Source organism: Mytilus edulis, chromosome 3 (assembly GCF_963676685.1).
Source record: "Mytilus edulis chromosome 3, xbMytEdul2.2, whole genome shotgun sequence".
NCBI classification, from domain to species: Eukaryota; Metazoa; Mollusca; class Bivalvia; order Mytilida; family Mytilidae; genus Mytilus; species Mytilus edulis.
This window is the reverse complement of record NC_092346.1, coordinates 76,459,776-76,480,525: the sequence shown is the minus strand read 5'-3', so window position 1 is coordinate 76,480,525 and position 20,750 is coordinate 76,459,776. Positions and strand designations below refer to the sequence as shown.

The 20,750-nt window shown below is 32.8% G+C and overlaps 1 protein-coding gene and 1 long non-coding RNA gene across 2 annotated transcripts in view; one reads left to right on the top strand and one right to left on the bottom strand.

Moving 5' to 3' along the window:
- The window catches only part of LOC139517480 (putative N-acetylated-alpha-linked acidic dipeptidase), a 39,182-nt gene extending 19,669 nt beyond the window's left edge, over nucleotides 1-19,513 (bottom strand). The window contains 5 exon segments of the mRNA XM_071308587.1: nucleotides 13,125-13,221; nucleotides 13,793-13,976; nucleotides 15,224-15,349; nucleotides 16,876-17,176; nucleotides 19,156-19,513. Coding sequence (XP_071164688.1) covers nucleotides 13,125-13,221; nucleotides 13,793-13,976; nucleotides 15,224-15,349; nucleotides 16,876-17,176; nucleotides 19,156-19,451 — 1,004 coding nt within the window. The 5' untranslated portion in view covers nucleotides 19,452-19,513.
- Nucleotides 5,060-12,786, top strand: LOC139517481 (uncharacterized). Its single transcript, XR_011663145.1, has 3 exons — nucleotides 5,060-5,211; nucleotides 10,898-10,984; nucleotides 11,504-12,786. It is a non-coding gene; the product is annotated as an uncharacterized lncRNA (long non-coding RNA).
- Nucleotides 19,514-20,750: the final 1,237 nt, after the last annotated feature.

Genomic DNA, 20,750 nt, shown 5'->3' with positions numbered 1-20,750 from the left:
TTATTCTACATTCAATGTCATTTATGATTATAATAATATTTAAAATAAATTTATTTTGAAAGTCCAGTTATCTGTGTGCTTAGGCTGAGACACAGAATAAATTTATTCTACATTCAATGTGATTTATGATTATAATGATATATAGAATAAATTTATTTTGAAAGTAAAGTTATCTGTATGGTGAGGCTGTGACATAGAATAAATTTATTCTAGATTCAATGCGATTTCGGAATATAATAATATATAAAATAAATTTATTTTGAAGTAAAGTTATCTAAATGGTGAGGCTGAGACACAGAATAAATTTATTCTACATTCAATATGAATTTTGTTTTATATAACCAGAATGGTTCTTGAATTACCTAATACCAATGCTTTATGAAATCTTCTTTGAAAATTGGAGTTATCTTTCTTTGTTCAGTCAACTTAAATCAATTATACAATATACAATGCAATATTCACTTTATTACCAACTGATAAATTAAAGCAGTCATTAATAACCATTCAGTGATTGCAAGCACTTTCTAGGGTATGCCCTTTTACAAATGGAAAAATTATACATTTTTTTAGTTTCTGATCTCTTAACTGAAGTTTGTCTCCTTTAAATGTTTCTCATTTCAGAAATTAAAAAGAAATTTTTTTTAGATATTTTTGTTTGAAAGGATTAATATTCAGCAGCATAGTGAATTGCTCCTAACACAAAAGCAAAACAAATATTTAAGTTCATTAGACCACATTCATTCTGTGTCAGAAACCTAAGCTGTGTCATCTATTTAATCACAATTCAAACTCAGAGCTGTTTCCAGCTTGAATGTTGTGTCAATACTAGCCCAACTGGTCAGGCTTCGACCTCTGCAGTCGTATAAAGCTGGGCTCTGCGGAGCATCTGGTCCATTCATTTGTTTATTTTTCAATTTGTGTGAATTAACATAGTTACAGTAAATGCTAATTACTGCACTTTCATACCACAACAAATATTGTATTGGTACATGTATCACTCAAATGTGTATCCATATAACAAAAAAAATGAAAAGGAATAATTTTGCATTACCTTTTGAATACTATGACTTTTTAGATATGTAGACATATTAAGACTCATTAGTAGATGTTGATAATATTGGCTTAGAATGCTTGAAATTCTATCAGATTACTTTTGGAGCAGTTATGAGTTTTTAAATTAGAAAGATCATATCATATGCAACAAGTGTAGTAAGTTTCAAGTTGATTGGAATTCAGCTTCATCAAAAACTACTTTGACCAAAAACTTTAACCTGAAACTCCCACTTCCATTTTCTATGTTCAATGGACCGTGAAATTGGGGTCAAAAGTCTAATTTGGCTTTAAAATTAGAAAGATCATATCATAATGAACATGTGTACTAAGTTTCGAGTTGATTGGACTTCAGCTTCATCAAAAACTACCTTGACCAAAAACTTTAACCTAAAGCGGGACAAACGAACGAACGGACCCACAGACCAGAAAACATAATGCCTATCTACTATTGTAGGTGGGGGCATAAAAAATTTAATAAATAACACTCATAATGCTCAGATTGGTTGTCATCGTGCAACATAGTTAATAACACCATATAGAAAAAACATAGAACTCATTTTGTCATAAGACACTGTCAAACATCCATACATACTATCCACACTCATCTGTGTCCACACTTGTTTTATATAAAAATATGTAAAATAAATTTATTACGAAAGTACAGTAATTATGTTAAGGTTGATACACAGCATATATGTATTCTACATTCAAATTGCTTTATGATTATTAAATGATATACAATGTATATGAAAAAAACTTTATTTTGAAAATCCTTTGAAACTGTATATCTTTTTTGCAACACTGGATGTTTTGATAATTGTGAATTTTTATAATCTTAAAAATATTTCATGATAAAATTAAAACAATTTAAAAGAAAATTCCAACGGTATTATTTATCATAGACAAACTGGTACAATAAATTGCTTCGCCAAGCGCAGCTGGATACAACCGCAGAGGTCAAACCCTAAACAGTTGGGGCAAAAATGGACACAATGTTCGTGCATGATACAGGTCTGAATTTGGATTGTAATTATATATTTGATGCAATATAGGTTTCTGACACATAATAACGGTAGCCAAATAACGTAGAATTGGTTATATCATTTGAATTTACATTTAATTTTTGACTTTTGTGCAATACACTATGCTGTTGCGAATTGCCACCCCCCCGTAAAAATTAAAAAAAAAATACCTCTTTTTTTATGCTTTTGTGCCATACACTATGCTGTTGTTATTTGATCCCTCACCCCCAAAAAAATATATACCTCTCCCCCTTTTTTGGGCAAAATGATCTTTTCAAATTTCTGAAATCTGTAATGAGTAAAAATTATCCCCTCCCCCCAAAATTTCGTTTCACCTACCCCCTCTTTCCAAAAAAAAAAAATCCCTCAAGATATCATAATGGTCATAATCTCAATTTAAATGACCTATAGAATTTGCAACCATCATTACCCATTTAAAAACAATATAAAAGTTTTAAAATAGAAAATGACATACATAATCATGGCTAACATTAATATTACTTAATTAGCATGTTTAAAATAGTAACTTTGAAATTCTAAAAATAAATTGACAGCTAATCACCTCAAGACAATACAACATTTCTTTATACATACTTTAAAAGCAGTGTACGAAGGTAATCCAAACTTAACATTGTACTAATGTAATTGTCCAGGGCGTGTCAACGAAGCTGTCCTAGGACTAAGACATGTCTTAGGATGGTCTTAGGACACGTCTTAGTCCTAAGTCGGGTTAACGAAAGTCTCCTAAAATAAGATATGTCCTAAATTTGGTCCTAAAGTTAGGATATACAATTAGGTGTCTTAGGATAGTCCTAAAGGTTACATCGTCCTAAAACGTAATAAAAACAACAAATATGGCATAAACTCAATACAAAAAATACTAATACAATATTAATCTATCATTTAAATTTAGATAAAATTAATAAAAAAAAATATTGTTTAATGTTTGTTTAAGATTTAATTGTATTATATTAAATTATTTCGTGATGCCTTTTTTGAAGCCTACACAATACTATTATCATAAGCAACATATTTTCAAATATGGGGAAAAGTTTATTTCTTTTTTACCTAATCCTGATTCGATACATGTAATGAAATCGAGTGGACCTAAGGACAAAACTAGTTTATGTACTAAAATTGCAGCCGCACGAATATCACAAAGTTTTGTGACCATTAACTTTTTTTTCGTATTAAATTCATTTATATCTTTTATCATATTTAATAACGTATTCATTAGTATTCCGTAAATCCGTTATATCCAGTGGCGTAACTTGACTCTTACACCTCGATTGTTAGTGAGTCGAATGAGGAAACGGCATCAGTGCGGACTGAAGATACTACGGGTGTGTGTGTGTGTGTGTGTGTGTGGGGGGGGGGGGTAATTCAACAACGAAACCCTCGACTAAAAGAGCTCTAAGTATTTTCAGATAAAAAAGACGATTTTTGAGTTTGCTGAACGTGTTGTGGCTAGAATTAAGTGCATATTCAGGACTTGAACAAAATAACAATAAATCCAGTAGATACATGTAGGTTCGTAATGAAATGTCTTCATTGACTTTGTCTTGTGTAAAACGTTCTCTTGAAATCCCCGCGGGTTTAATCAACTTTGTAGTAAGCGCTTCGGTACTTTCATAGTTTATATATTTTTTTCGTTAATTCGCCATTTATCATTTTATAAGTTACATATGAAACAATAACCCGGATAAATCATTCCCGAACCATGATAGTGCTTGTATATTTTATAAGAGGATAACGAAATTAGAGAATTATATTTATTAAGATTGATAACCATGATGGAGCAAACCCCTTTTTTATGTCCCTTTTTTCCCATAAGGTGCTCGCGTCATTATTTATATAAAGAATGACGAGGATGACGATAATAACGATGTCTGATGTCCAGTGGTAACTATTACATACATACACCCAAAACAACAGCATGCTTATGTTATCAACACGTTTTGTACTAGACAAACTGAGTCAGATTTTTTGACGCATTTTTCAGAAGATACAAATAACTCTGCAAGAAGACATGCCACTCTGCCAAGACAAATTATTCTAACTTCAATCGTATACCAGTCTTCAAATGCTTTCATTACTTATAAACGAATAAAATTGAGCCGGAATGGAAATGGGGAATGTGTCAAAGAGACAACAACCCGACCATAGAAAAGACAACAGCAGAAGGTCACCAACTCAATGTAGCGAGAAATTTCCGCACCCGGAGGCGTCCTTCAGCTGGCCCCTAAACAAATATATACTAGTTCAGGGATAATGAACACCATACTAAACTCCAAATTGTACACAAGAAACTAAAATTAAAAAGTAATACAAGACTAACAAAGGCCAGAGGCGGGGTTAAACATGTTTATGAGATCTCAACCCTCCCCCTATACCTCTAGCCAATGTAGAAAAGTGTCTAAAATGGTGGTGTAACATCTTACGAAGTCTATTCAAATTTTTTTTGCAAACTATTTCGCTCTGGCTGGTGGTAGGGGCCGTCTTACACTTGCAGTGAGGTGAAATCCTTTTTGTTCCATGTTGAAGGTTTAATGTGACTTTGAGTTTAAATACAGCAATGAAAGCGCTGTTCCTTTGCTTTATTTTTGTATGTGTTTTTTTAATGTGCTTATATTCATTTTGTGTCACGGATCGATACCCCATATTCTTTTGTTTTTCTATGGAAAAAAATGTTCCTATACAAACAAAAAATATTGGTATATTCAAAACTTCGAATATTTTAATAACGTAAATGATTTTTAATTTTAGGAACTAAACGAAAAAGGGAAGTGTAATATAAAATCTCTCGATTCTTTCTTCAAGCACGATTTGTTATCATATGCTAATTACCCATATCATATTTTAATGACCACAAACTGTGGCCATCATATAAACCTAATAAACATCGGAATGTAAAATTTCGCACGTTAGATAATGACAAACAAACGACGGAAATTACATAATAAATCCACAGCGTGTGCATTTGACTCTATCTTAATATATTTGTCAGTACATGGAGGAAAGGTCCGTTTCAAATGTTATTCAAAGATTAGGAGCGACGATTCAATTTCCATTTGTTTATTGTTTTGTCGTGGTTGAAACGGCACCAGGAACATATCAGGATAGACAACAGAAGTCTGTAAGTATCTATTTTATGTATTTATATATTAACATAGATATTATAAGCCTTTCATGTCTTCTGTTGACACATTTTCATAACTATACGCACCGTTTTAGTAGAGCACAGATGTCTTTCTCGAACTAAAAAAATCTCCCTAAAAAGACACACCTCAGTCGAATCTTTCTTCTCAAATGAATGCCCGAATGGTCATCAAATTAATACTTGTTATGGGCAGGCATTTTCGAATAATTCTAAAAAAAAAAGTATCAATTCGGACTGCAATGAATTTTAAATGGTAAATACTATACATTGTATCTCGAGGGAAATGTACACACTTTAACAACAGTGAATTTTTCATAAATATTATATAAAATAGTAAAAGTGTAGCATACGCATCATGTTTATTAACGATTAAACTCTGGAAGAAATATAGTCCAGCATGAATACAAATATACAGGCTTCAGCACATGCCATTGGCAAAAAGTGGTGGTAATGGAAAAAATTAATTTTCTCAGAAAGGTATCTCTTTCTTCAGAGGTTTATATGAAAAGTTGATGTATATCTGTTGTGCAGTGATGTGGGTTTTTTTCCCGCCTGTATGCGAGACATACATCTAGGCATGATAGGTATTGCAACCCAACGGCGGTGGCGACGATGGAGTACACTATTTGTTTGAAGCATTATATTTCATAAGTTAGACAACCTAAATGCTTCATACCTTATGTTACGAAATTTCCATCTGTCATATGTCCATTGTCCCGGCAACCTCATTTTTATGGTTCAGTAACTGCTTGAAATTTTGTTTTGTTAAATGAAAAACTCACTTATTATGAGTAATAGGATAACTATGTTTGGTACATTGCATGTATATGGGTTCCTAGCAACATTTACATGTTCGTCAGCTAGGTACATGTAGGGTTAACCTGACCTCGACCTTATTCCATGGATCAGTTATCAAAGATAAAGTAACTTAAGCAAGACCTATCTAGATACTATAACTAGTAAGTCTTCTATATTTGGTGTATGGATTATTGAAATGATTGTAAGGTGTACATATCCACCTGACAGGTTCCGTCTGACCTTGGCCTCAATTTCATGGTGCATTGGCCAATGTACAAAATGCATAGTGTTTGTGGTTTGGTCTATCCATCAGATACTTTAAGCAGTAGGACCACTATATAGGGTGTATCATGTATGGAATCATTGTCAGCTGGAAATGTCCGTCTGACAGGTCTCAATTGACTTTGACTTAATTTTTATGGTTCATTGGACATTTTTTAGTTGTGTGGTTGGGTCAATTTTTCGGGCATTATAAGCAATAGGTCAACAAGTTGCTTTAAAAAAAGAAATGCAATCGTAAACCCAAATGCTTGTTTGGCATTGAATATTAGATAATAGTTTAATAAAGATGTATTGTTTTATATTATTTTTGTGGTATAAGAATAATAAACTGACATTGACTGTTTACTTAATGTAACTACAGTTCAATGTGTTGTTAAAGGAATCATTGCCCGCGTCCAAGGAATATTTTTTTCTCCTCTCTCTCCGAAAGACAACATGATAAGTCACCCACTGGATGTTCCATTCTAAGGCGCTAGTTTTTTTTAGATAAGAGTCAGGGGTTTACGCAATAATATGTAGTATATGGAACAACTGTGAGGTGTCATGTCTATCTGTCAGGGCAAACATGACCTTGACCTAATTGTTTGATGTTAAGATGTTGTGTTAAGATCCGATTCTCAGGTACTATTAGCAATATGACAACTATTATACATTGTAGTTGTGCATTGAAAATGTTAAGTATACGTCATAATTGTAGTAAAACCTCCATACTAAAGACTTTCAACATGATTTGGATGATAAGTAAAACTAGAGGCTCTAAAGAGCCTGTGTCGCTCACCTTGGTCTATGTGCATATTAAACAAAGGACACAAATGGATTCATGACAAAATTGTATTTTGGTGATGGTGATGTGTTTGAAGTTCTTACTTTACTGAACGATTTTGCTTCTTACAATTATATCTATAATGAACTTTGCCCATTAGTAACAGAGAACTATATTTGGTAAAAATTTACATATATTTACCAAATTAATGAAAATTGTTAAAAATTGACTATAAAGGGCAATAACTCCTTAAGGGGTCAATTGACCATTTAGGTCATGTTGACTTATTTGTAGATCTTACTTTGCTGAACATTATTGCTGTTTACAGTTTATCGCTATCTATAATAGTATTCAAGATAACCAAAAATGGCAAAATTTCTTTAAAAATTACCAATTGGAGGGCAGCAACCCAACAACCAGTTGTCCAATTCATCTGAAAAATTCAGGGCAGATAGATATTGACTTGATTAACAATTTAACTTCTTGTCAGATTTGCTCTAGATGCTTTGAATTCATAGTTATAAGCCAAAAACTGCATTTTACCCCTATGTTCTATTTTTAGCCGTGGCGGCCATCTTGGTTGAATGGCCAGGTCATCGGACACATTTTTCAAACTAGATACCCCAAAGATGATTGTGGCCTAGTAGTTTCAGTGGAGATTTTGTAAATTTTAAAGATTACTTAGATTTATGAAAAATGGTTAAAGATTGACTATAAAGGGCAATAACTCCTAAAGGGGTCAACTGACCATTTTGGTCATTTGACTTATTTGTAGATCTTACTTTGCTGAACATTATTGCTGTTTACAATTTATCTCTATCTATAATAATATTCAAGATAATAACCAAAAACAGCAAAATTTCCTCAAAATTACCAATTCAGGGGCAGCAACCCAACAACCGATTGACCGATTCATCTGAAAATTTCAGGGCAGATAGATCTTGACCTGATAAACATTTTTATCCTGTCAGATTTCCTCAAAATGCTTTGGTTTTTGAGTTATAAGCCAAAAACTGCATTTTACCCCTATGTTCTTTTTTTAGCGGTGGCGGCCATCTTGGTTGGTTGACCAGGTCACGCCACACATTTTTTAAACTAGATACCCCAAAGATGATTGTGTCCAAGTTTGGATTAATTTGGCCCAGTAGTTTCAGAGGAGAAGATTTTTGTAAAAGATTAATTTAATTTATGAAAAATGGTTAAAATTGACTATAAAGGGCAATAACTCCTAAACGGGTCAACTGACCATTTTGGTCATGTTGACTTATTTGTAGATCTTACTTTGCTGAACATTATTGCTGTTTACAGTTTATCTCTATCTATAATAATATTCAAGATAATAACCAAAAACAGCAAAATTTCCTCAAAATTACCAATTCAGGGGCAGCAACCCAACAACCGATTGACTGATTCATCTGAAAATTTCAGGGCAGATAGATCTTGACCTGGTAAACATTTTTATCCTGTCAGATTTCCTCAAAATGCTTTGGTTTTTGAGTTATAAGCCAAAAACTGCATTTTACCCCTTTGTTCTATTTTTAGCCGTGGCGGCCATCTTGGTTGGTTGACCAGGTCACGCCACACATTTTTTAAACTAGATACCCCAAAGATGATTGTGGCCAAGTTTGGATTAATTTGGCCCAGTAGTTTCAGAGGAGAAGATTTTTGTAAAAGATTACTTTAATTAACGAAAAATGGTTAAAAATTGACTATAAAGGGCAATAACTCCTAAACGGGTCAACTGACCATTTTGGTCATGTTGACTTATTTGTAGATCTTACTTTGCTGAACATTATTGCTATTTACAGTTTATCTCTATCTATAATAATATTCAAGATAATAACCAAAAACAGCAAAATTTCCTCAAAATTACCAATTCAGGGGCAGCAACCCAACAACCGATTGACTGATTCATCTGAAAATTTCAGGGCAGATAGATCTTGACCTGGTAAACATTTTTATCCTGTCAGATTTCCTCAAAATGCTTTGGTTTTTGAGTTATAGGCCAAAAACTGCATTTTACCCCTATGTTCTTTTTTTAGCGGTGGCGGCCATCTTGGTTGGTTGACCAGGTCACGCCACACATTTTTTAAACTAGATACCCCAAAGATGATTGTGTCCAAGTTTGGATTAATTTGGCCCAGTAGTTTCAGAGGAGAAGATTTTTGTAAAAGATTAATTTAATTTATGAAAAATGGTTAAAATTGACTATAAAGGGCAATAACTCCTAAACGGGTCAACTGACCATTTTGGTCATGTTGACTTATTTGTAGATCTTACTTTGCTGAACATTATTGCTGTTTACAGTTTATCTCTATCTATAATAATATTCAAGATAATAACCAAAAACAGCAAAATTTCCTCAAAATTACCAATTCAGGGGCAGCAACCCAACAACCGATTGACTGATTCATCTGAAAATTTCAGGGCAGATAGATCTTGACCTGGTAAACATTTTTATCCTGTCAGATTTCCTCAAAATGCTTTGGTTTTTGAGTTATAAGCCAAAAACTGCATTTTACCCCTTTGTTCTATTTTTAGCCGTGGCGGCCATCTTGGTTGGTTGACCAGGTCACGCCACACATTTTTTAAACTAGATACCCCAAAGATGATTGTGGCCAAGTTTGGATTAATTTGGCCCAGTAGTTTCAGAGGAGAAGATTTTTGTAAAAGATTACTTTAATTAACGAAAAATGGTTAAAAATTGACTATAAAGGGCAATAACTCCTAAACGGGTCAACTGACCATTTTGGTCATGTTGACTTATTTGTAGATCTTACTTTGCTGAACATTATTGCTATTTACAGTTTATCTCTATCTATAATAATATTCAAGATAATAACCAAAAACAGCAAAATTTCCTCAAAATTACCAATTCAGGGGCAGCAACCCAACAACCGATTGACCGATTCATCTGAAAATTTCAGGGCAGATAGATCTTGACCTGATAAACATTTTTACCCTGTCAGATTTGCTCTAAATGCTTTGGTTTTTGAGTTATAAGCCAAAAACTGCATTTTACCCCTATGTTCTATTTTTAGCCGTGGCAGCCATCTTGGTTGGTTGACCGGGTCACGCCACACATTTTTTAAACTAGATACCCTAATGATGATTGTGGCCAAGTTTGGTTTGATTTGGCCCAGTAGTTTCAGAGGAGAAGATTTTTGTAAAAGTTAACGACGACGGACGACGACGGACGACGGACGCCAAGTGATGAGAAAAGCTCACTTGGCCCTTCGGGCCAGGTGAGCTAAAAAAAGTCGAGACATGTGCACTCATATTTTGGTAATAAAATCTTTAAAGTGTTGACTAAAGTACATGCACCTAAATTTCAATATATTTTTGTATCAGAGTGCTGAAGGAGCATCTTTAACGTTTTGAGAGGAAAATGAATATTTTGTTGAAGGGGGGAATGTGTTGGGTACATTATTCACATTTTTGCCTGACAGAGCTGCTGTTCCTTTTGGAACATGTCTTACTTGTTTTCTGGTATGTTGAATGGGTAGGTAAAAGTATTGTCAACACCACTGCATCATGAGTCCTGTGTTTTGTTTAAGACTTATTAATGAAAACTGTATTTAATTGTTATCTGTGTCTTCAGTTCGCTGTCTCCTAGACATGAACCATTCGTCTGTTTTAAGACTCTATGATTGATTGATTGATCATGACTGGCTGACTGCCCAATGGCAAATATTACATGCATATTCAGGAAGTTGGGAATGATACATGCCAATACTGATAAAAATAAAGAAATATGCCTGAAGAAAAACAATAACAGAGTAAGTGTTCCTGCATTTTAAACTCAAATATTTCTTGTAGAGTGAGAAAACTTATGAAACACCAGCAAAAAAGACTAGATTGTTATTCAGTCCTGACTTATTCAGTGTCTCTGAAGATGAAGATCAGGTATGTAATAATGAGGTTTTAATTTGATAGATTAATTGTTGACTTTTAAATTGTAAAAGTTTAATGAGTTACTGTAAGTTAATCCCTTTATTGTATAAAAATTCAACAATTACTGTTCAAGTGCATAATATAGCCACCTTTATCTTGCTGTATCCAGAGGCAATATATATAAGAAAATGTGGTATGGGTGCCAATGAGACAACTCTCCATCCAAGTCACAATTCATAAAAGTAACCATTAAAGGTCAAAGTACGGACTTCAACACGGAGCAAGACTATTATTAACTACAATAAAGAGAGTGAATAATATTATATAAGCAAAATAGACATCATAATTAAGATTAAAAGAAAGACAGACAATTTCTTCATCAAAGATTATAAATTTTAGTATGATAACTAAAAATATTAACGAAATGACTATTTTGATATAATTATTTAAATCGTATACCCAAACATGCCAAAAGGAAGACTTTTTTTTTCATTTTTAAAATTGTTTTGAATTTTTCGTTATTTCTTTCAGATCAGGCCTATCCAGAAGCAAGAAAAAGGTCAATTTTTAGCACGTTCATCTACAGAGAGAGACATGTTTAAAAAACAGATTTATTTTCAATTTAAGAAAAACCTGTTGAACTTTTACTATTTCTTATCTGTTTATTTCATATTTATATGTTGATATTTTGTTTTTTAAAATTGCTGCACAGTATTTCTATTCAGTCCCACATTACAAAATCAGCTGAAGAAATTGATGTTTTCATATTTCAAGGAAGTGTCCTTTTACATTGTTGATGGCAGATATGTATTGTCTTAAGTTGGGTTTAAGAACAGTCACATCGCAACTTCAAATAAATTACATTTTTATGAATGTTACATGTAAATAGACATGAAAGATAGAAATATATAAGAACACATTTTTTATGACCTAAATGTATTTTCAAGGTAAATTTATTATGTGAACTTATTAAATATTATCAAAAACACCGCTGGTTTAAAATAAACTTATTCTATGTAGCCTAAACTAATCATACAGATCAATGTATTTTTTCCTAAACAAATTTTATATATTTTTATAACCAGAATAAATTGATTCTATGTCTCAACCTTAACATAATTACTGTACTATCAAAAAAAAATTATTTTATATATCATAATACTTTTAACTCACATTGAATGTATAATACATTTATTCTGTGTCTCCACCTTAATATAAAAACTACTTTCAGAATAAATTTATTTTACATATGACTATACAAGACAAAAACACATTGAACATAGAATAAATTTATTCTGTGTCTCAGCCTCACCATACAGATAACTTTACTTTCAAAATAAATTTATTTTATATATTATTATAATCATAAATCACATTGAATGTAGAATAAATTTATTCTGTGTCTCAGCCTAACCACACAGATAACTGGACTTTCAAAATAAATTTATTTTATATATTATCATATTAATCATAAATCACATTAAATGTAGAATAAATTTATTCTATGATTTTCTCCACTTATAATAGATATTAAGGCTCTATATAATAAATTTATTTTATAAATGATCACATACAGAAAGCACCATGCATTTAGAATAAATTTATTCTTTGATTTTCTTAAACTAATAATAGATATTAAGGCTCTTTATAATAAATTTATTTTATAAATGATCATATACATAAAGCACCATGCATTTAGAATAAATTTATGCTATGTTGCATCCTTTACAGAGAGTTGACTGAAAATGGACAGCTAAGTGTAGAATTCAGTATAAATTTATTTTGAAATGTAACAAATAAATACTAATATAACAGACTTGTCTTTGTTTTTCATGATTTTTTCTCAAATACATGGGTTATAGAATAAATTTATTACGTTCTGGTCCAATTTTGGCCTCTAATTGCACTTATCAGAAATTAGAGTGAAAAAAGAGGAAAATTGTTTTTTTCCTTTTTTATTCTGCTCTCAGTTTTTGTTATAATTAGCTTTCACAGCTCCTTTATTTTAAACACCTTTTAAAATTAACATTTGAATAGCAACCATAATGTTGAATATTCCATACCTAGAGTCTTCAAACGGCAACGTAGATGGAATGGTTTTGTACATCAATCGAACATCTTATTTATAACATTTTCATCCAATCAGACTTACTCAAATAATTCTCTAGCTATTCCATAGCCTATCGGATGGACAGGAATTGTAGGTAGATTCATACTTGGATCGTTTCCCCCAAGTCTGTAGGCAGTTTCTATTAAATGAAGGAATAAATAAGAGGTCATTTATAAGTATTTTGTTAAGATAACTCGTCTAACAAATTTTACTGCACCAGATGTGCATTTCGACAAAAGATGTCTTTTTTAGTGATGCTAAAAAAAGGATCCAAAGCCGGGCAAGGAATCAGAGATTCGCATGTGGAAGATATATTCCTTAATTTTAAAATGATTTCAGCGATTTTGTAACAACAACGCTACATTCATAAAACATATACGTAATTGATAATTGAATGTAAACTGTACGCCTTATTGTATTTCATAAAACGAATTTAACTTTGCTTTCATAAAATGTCTTATTTCGAACTACTATTGAAATGAAGTAAGAGTCGATGTATCATTTTCAGTTTTTATTCTATACTATTTATTTTTCATTTTTCTTCCCAGGTAGAAATATGTCCTGCATTGATTTCTTATATTAAATTTTTTTATCACAACGCAGCAATGAAGATAGATAATACCAATCTTAAATGTTGCATATTAGAAATGAAGAGTCCACTTGTTCCACTTTACATACAATGTATAACATAATGTAAAACAACGACGAACCCGTTGCTGGATATCCAGGCGTTAACGGATCTCCATCAGTTTTCTTCACAGTTCCTCTTTGTGTACCAGAAGGAGGTAACCATATAGAATGAGGATAAACATCTTTTGTTTGTCCATTGGAGTAGTCAGCAGGATCGGAATATATAATTATACCTATTGCACCATGTCTAGTTGCTTGCTGAACCTGATATAACGAAGGCATATAATTGATAGACCAAACTAGCTTTTCTTTTAAATCGTGTAAACATTCACTGGGGTTAAGCTGATGACCGTAACTGCATTCACGGTCATTCCAAGATGTCGGATGAAAATTTAGGTCAGTATCTGTATTGTCTGTTAAAGTGTTTCTATATCATTTTCTTGACAAAACATACCTTGATACGATGTAAATTTATAAAAGATTCACACTAAAGTCACTTATTACTACCGAGAAATGTGCATGAAACAGGAATTTCGATTTGAAAAAAATCGCTCAGATGACCGTAATTGGTTTTAAGATGACCGTAATTTGTAAATGATGACCGTAACTTTTAAAGAATGACCGTCAATTCTAAGAAATATCCGTATTTATATTACTTCTTTTTTGTATCAAATGATAAATCGTGTTGGTATAAAGTTTACGTATTTATATGAGAGTATTATCCTATAGGTAAAAGAAAATAGGACGTGTTTCAAATACATAGTTCACCATATGTATTTTTTTTTTCTTCAGTAGAGTGCTTAATTTTTAAACTGAATTTGCAACAAGACATGCACATGAACAATTGGAGAAAACATGCAACAAATACGGATATTTTTTAGAATTGACGGTCATCCTTTAAAAGTTACGGTCATTCTTTATAAATTACAGTCAACTTTTACAAGTTACGGTCATCTTTTTACCAATCACGGTCATCCTCGTTATATGTTACGGTCATCTTTAAAATATTTTGAAAATGATTTACGGTCATCTTATCGATTTTTTCAAATCGAATTTCCCGTTTCATGCACATTTCTCGGTAGTTATTAGTAATTTCCACGTGATTCTTTTATAAATTTACATCGTATAAATGTATGCTTTATAAAGAAAATGATAAAGAAACACTTTAACAGGCAATACAGAAACTGACCTAATTTTTCATCCGACATCTTGGGATGACCGTGAATGCAGTTACGGTTATCAGCTTTACCCCAGTGAACATTTGTTATGTTTCAAGAATAATCTAAAGTTTAAAAATAATATGACAAACAATAGAATAATCTCATTTAAAATATTTGATGTGGAATAACCAATTGTATGCGTATTTTATATTATTCAATTTTTCACTGTTAGTTTTATTTATAATGATGTTCCAACTAAGACTGCCAAACTTTTATTTTAACTATCATGCGTTATACATTGTATGTGTATATTCTTAACAAACTAAATTTGCATTTCTATAACTGAGTTACCTTATCTCCTCTGAAGATTTTACCATATCTTGCGATGACAATTTTCCCGGACACATTTACCGATGTATTATCTTCAAGGTACCTGTAATCTTCTACTCGTCCGTAGTTTACGTAAATAAGCTCCGACTAATGAAATTAAAAATTATGGATCAAAAATATTTCGAAACCGCAAAAGGATTTTATCTTACCTCCTATACATTTCCAGGAATATGATTGGTTAAAAGCGTCCGCGTGCAAACCGTGTATATTTGATATTAGGTTAGTAGGGAGGCGGGGCTTATCTCATACACGGTTAGTAGTGGAGTTACGTCCCTTTATATTCCTTATTAGGTAAGAAGGGGGCGGGGCTTATTTCATACACGGTTAGTAATGGTGTTATGTCCCTTTATGAGGGGGAGTACAGGGGTAAGGGAGACAGGGAGAAAGGGGGTAGGAGAAAGGAGAAAGGGGGTGGGAGAAAGGAGAAAGGGGGTAGGAGAAAGGAGAGGAAGGCTGGGAGAAAGGAGAAAAGGTTGGAGAAAGGAGAAAAAATAAAATATCTCTCCTTTTAAAATTTTTTCTAATATTTCAAGAAAAAATATCTCAAAAGGAGATGTTTTATTCTAATGGGAGAAAGGAGAACAGGGGTAGGAGAAAGGAGAAGAGGTGTGGGATAAGGGAGAAGGGTACCCCCTGTCCTCCCCCTCCTTTATAAAAAACAAAACGGTACTGAGAAAAAATCTTAAAAGTTCCAACAGACGCAGAAATTGATGATTAAGATTGAATTAAATTCATTTAAACCTTACAAGTCGTTATTCTTGGCATCTGTTTTTGTAGGATCAATGGAAGTATTTTCTTAGTGCTCACAGTATTGAAGACTTGCTCATTTTGAGAATCACTAGTATTAATTTCACCCGTTAAGATAGTCGGTAAGATAAATTCGTTACATAGTGTGCTAGTGACCTAATACGGTATATATGGGGTCAGTAAATTCCATATGGGGATTCGAGCTTCGCTCTCACCCCATATGGAATTTACTGACCCCATATATACCGTATTCGAGCTTCGCTCTCACCCCATATGGAATTTACTGACCCCATATATACCGTATTAGGTCACTAGCACACTATGTAACTAATAATATTAACCCCGTTACAAGTTATGTTATTATATTAGACCTTGCTACCTTTAACACAAATATCCCCCATTCAAAACTTAAAGACGTCTTAAAAGAATTGGTTCAACTTTTGTTTGTTTTTATAAAAAGAAGAATGGCCAACGTACATGTATCTAAGATAACCCCAGTTCTTTTTGAGTTAGTGTTGCTCAGTCTTAAGCTCCATGTTGTGTTTTGGATACTGTTGTTCTTTTTGTCGTTTCTTATCGTGTTTTGTCACAGTGTTGTCAGTTTGTTATCGATTTTTTGAATATCAATAGGTTTTATGAAGATATTGTTATTGCGATTCTTTTAAAACTTGTTTAGACAAAAGAGAGATTTAGAGATAGGCAATTTCTATAGATGATTGCTTTTGCGAAAGAAAATAGACATTTGTTTTTGTTTTGTTTACCCAAATTAATTGTTTATTATTCTTTTGACCTGTTGAAGGTGATGAGTCACCTTTAAGTTAAGGCAAGAATATGTTTCCGATTCCTTTAATGTACAGCATATTTACCGAATTCACAATCCCAGGAGCCGAGTATGCATTAAATGGAGGAACCACGTTACTTTTATTTTCTGAAGGATCTAAGATGTCTTCATACAATGGAGATGCATATTGTATATCACCTGAACCGTTTAATATCTGGATTTGGTTCATGATGCTCTCGTCCGTTGTATTAGGGTACGAAAGTAAAACGTCATACGGAGTGATAAAAACTTCATCCATTCCATTATCTTTCCAAAATTTTTCCAGTTCTTTCGCTTGTTTCAGGTCTGCTGGTGTGCCAGCAAGATGAGGGTTTTCGGATAAACCTCTAAAAGAAAGAAAATTGATGTATCACCATTGTTGTGTAAAAATCTCTTTCAAAACAGGGAAAACAATATTATCAAGTTGGCCCCCTAATTTTTGCTTTGAACTCTTAACGTATCATAATCGTTTACGTAGTTAAACTCGTGTTGCTTATAAACATTCGCTATCTCGCTATTACGTGTTTTGCTTACAGTGATCTCGTTCTTACAGAATTTGATCACACAAATTCAAAATGAGAGTAAAATAAAAAAAACAATCGGTAATATGTCTTTAATATGCTATAAAAGATATGTCAGTGAATAAATGAAATAGCAGCCAATAATATGTATGCCAGGCGCGGATCCAGAGGGAGGGTTCCGGGGGTTGGAACCCCCCCTTTTTTTGGACGATCAATGCATTTGAATGGGGACATGTAATTGGACCCCCCCCCCCCCCCCTTTGTCCTGGGTTAGAAACCCCCCTTTTTAAAATGGCTGGATCCGCCCCTGAATGCTTAGTTTGATGTGTTGCCTTTATTTGGATTAACATCGGAAGGGCAGGAGACGTTATTTGTTTTGCAAATTTCATAAAAATTATTACCCTGAGGGTGAAAGGCAACTAATACTGCCTTTACATGTACGTATGTTGTTAAGTTTGGTGTGACCGAAGGTAAGCAATGCTTACAGCTCCGTCTCTGTCTCCCTCTTGTGATCCATCAACGTACATGTGTTTGATGTGGTATGATTGCAAATGAGACAACTATTCAAAAAATTTCAAATGATGTGGATGTAGGCAATTATTGGTCATCACACAAGTGTCATGTTTGTTTTTCGTTTTATGTTTTAAATATAAATGAGTTTTCTAGTTTGAATGATCATTTCGGGGCCTTTTTAAGCTTGTTATGATGTATATTTAGTAACTTTTACGTCATTTTGTCTCAACATGAAAGGTGTCTCTTTGGCAATCATATCATATTGTATAACACATTTTCCTTCCCCTCCCCAAAAAGAAGAAAAGACAATTGACTGTAAAAAAAAAACAACACAGAAAACTAAGAATTCAGCAACACGAACCCTAACGAAAGATGGTGGTGATTCAATGTGCTTTTTACAGATCCTGATCAAATAGTTGCATCAGTGTGCCAAGGGCAAATACATCTCAAGGCAAGTCTAACTCAGTTGCAAATTGAAGGAATGAATAAAAAGATTAATTGTGTCTTGTTAAATTTTAGAATATTCCATAAGGCCGTTAGTTTTCTCGTTAGAATTGTTTTACATTGTCTTATCGGGGCCTTTTATAGCTGACTATGCGGTATGGGCTTTGCTCATTGTTGAAGACCGTACGGTGACCTATAGTTGTTAAGAGGCAATGTCAGAGAGCACCAGGCAGGACTGTTCAACTAAAAAAAAATAATTTGGTCAAAAATATATTTTACCCTTTCAGTATAACATACTGACCGGGAATATATATATTTTTTTAAATTTTTTGTGAATTTGACTTTTTTTTTTATGAAATTCAATATAAGCGCTCAAACTGCGAATTTTCATTGAAATGTATGGGGGGAAAGCCAGTTTCTAACCGTTTTCAATGATCAATCGTAGGAGAAAAACAGCCCTTATGACTAAACTACCTATATGGAAGTCTAGTACTATGTTGGTGTAAAAAATAATGAAAATAAAATTTTTGGTATCTTTTTGATTTTTTTCAAAAAATAAGGTAAAAAAAATGCTAAAATAAGGAAAATTGAGAAATGCCAGTTTCTAATCGTTTTCAATGATCCATCATTGGAGAAAAACAGCCCTTATGACTAAACTACCTATATGGAAGTTTAGAACTATGTTGGTGTAAAAAATAATGAAAATAAAATTTTTGGTATCTTTTTGATGTCTGTGTCATGTTGGTCTCTTGTGGACAGTTGTCTCATTGGCAATCATACCACTTCTTCTTTTTTATATATTACAAATGAAAAAAAAGGAAACAGTAATTAGAAGGGAGAAATCTTACTTGAGATATTGTCTTATATTATTGGCATCTATACTGTTCATCAATTCTTCACGGATCGCTGGGTCCCCATCTTTTAAGTAATATGGTGACAAGTTGTCCCATGCCGGTGTCACTTTATTATTTGCGTCAACACTTTTGTCTGTTTTACACAGTGCGTATCGTCCAATGAGTATACCGAGTACTGTTGCAACGAGTACGATGAAAATTTGAAGTACATAAAACGCATATCGTGAAGAGAAAATACTCCTACTGGAGTTTTTAGCGGGTTCGTCCAGACTGTAACCTTTTTTATGCATTGTGTATTGTGTCTTTAAAGTTGGGTGACACCCTTAAAATCAAGGCTTGTCTTAACATATCTTTATACACCGATAACATCATATTTGCTAACCAGATATTTGATAAAAATCATAGCTTATCAAAATTATTTTTATCATTCATGTTAATTTTACACTCAAAGTTTTAAAAGGTGGAGGGTTTCAATCATGAGTTTTATTTGACTATATGATACCATAAACAACATATGGAAATGTAAGTTCTTAGTATCGAACTTTGCAGTATCCAGAACAAACGTTGTCACATTGTGGCGTATTTCGGAACACGTGGCAATAATTTAAACGATCATACATAAATACAAGTATTTATCCTGCAATTGGGTGTTCTACTATACAGATACAGCCCTGCAGATATCGCTATGCTGTATACTATACAGGTATACTATACAGATATCGCTTTAAAGCTCTGCCTTCTGCGGAACTGAGTTTTAAATGAACCTGCCTGACCTCAGAATGTGTATTGCAATACTAGTCGCATTCCAATGACGTATTAATTGCGAATAACAAATACTTTTTCAAACATTTCTTTAGAGCAATAAGAATCACACCAATACCCTGATAACATATACGATCATACACACATGAACAGCAGTCTTTTTTACGATGACAACTATCGATTTCAAATCTTGAATGTGTATGATTGTGTGACAAGAACAACCATGTCAATTTCAGCATGCATGTTTAGTGACTGTCGAGTCTGAAGCGTAGGACCATTCGTACACTCCTGTTTCAAATTGGAGAATGTTTTGTTATCTGTTTTTACTGTTGAAATTAGTTGTTATGTTAAAATAGATAATAATTCACCTTGAGCGATGTATTATTGTTGACCATTCGTGATTCTTTTTTTACGAACCCGTCTTCAGCTGAATGTGTGATTACTTTATCGTATTACTACGCGGGCCTCAAGGGATTTCAAATCGAAAATAAATGCAAAACATGTGTTTTTGTGTCTTTCAAAACACAAATAATATACAGAATTAATTGCAGGATAAAGACAATAACTGTTTAGTGTTTTTAAATATCAGCTGTATTTGTACTCGTCTCAAAACAGGTGTAATAGCTCGCTAAAAGCTTGCATACACATTGTTTCCTAGCCTCGTACAAATATAACCGGAAGTAAAGTGACTTCAGGAACTTTTGCAATAATTCGCAAAGTGCTTTAGATGAACTCTCGTTTTAAATTGAATATATATAAATGAACTCTCGTTTTAAATTAAATATTTCTCATTTTAGTTTTAAGTTGAATATTTCTTGTTTTAAATG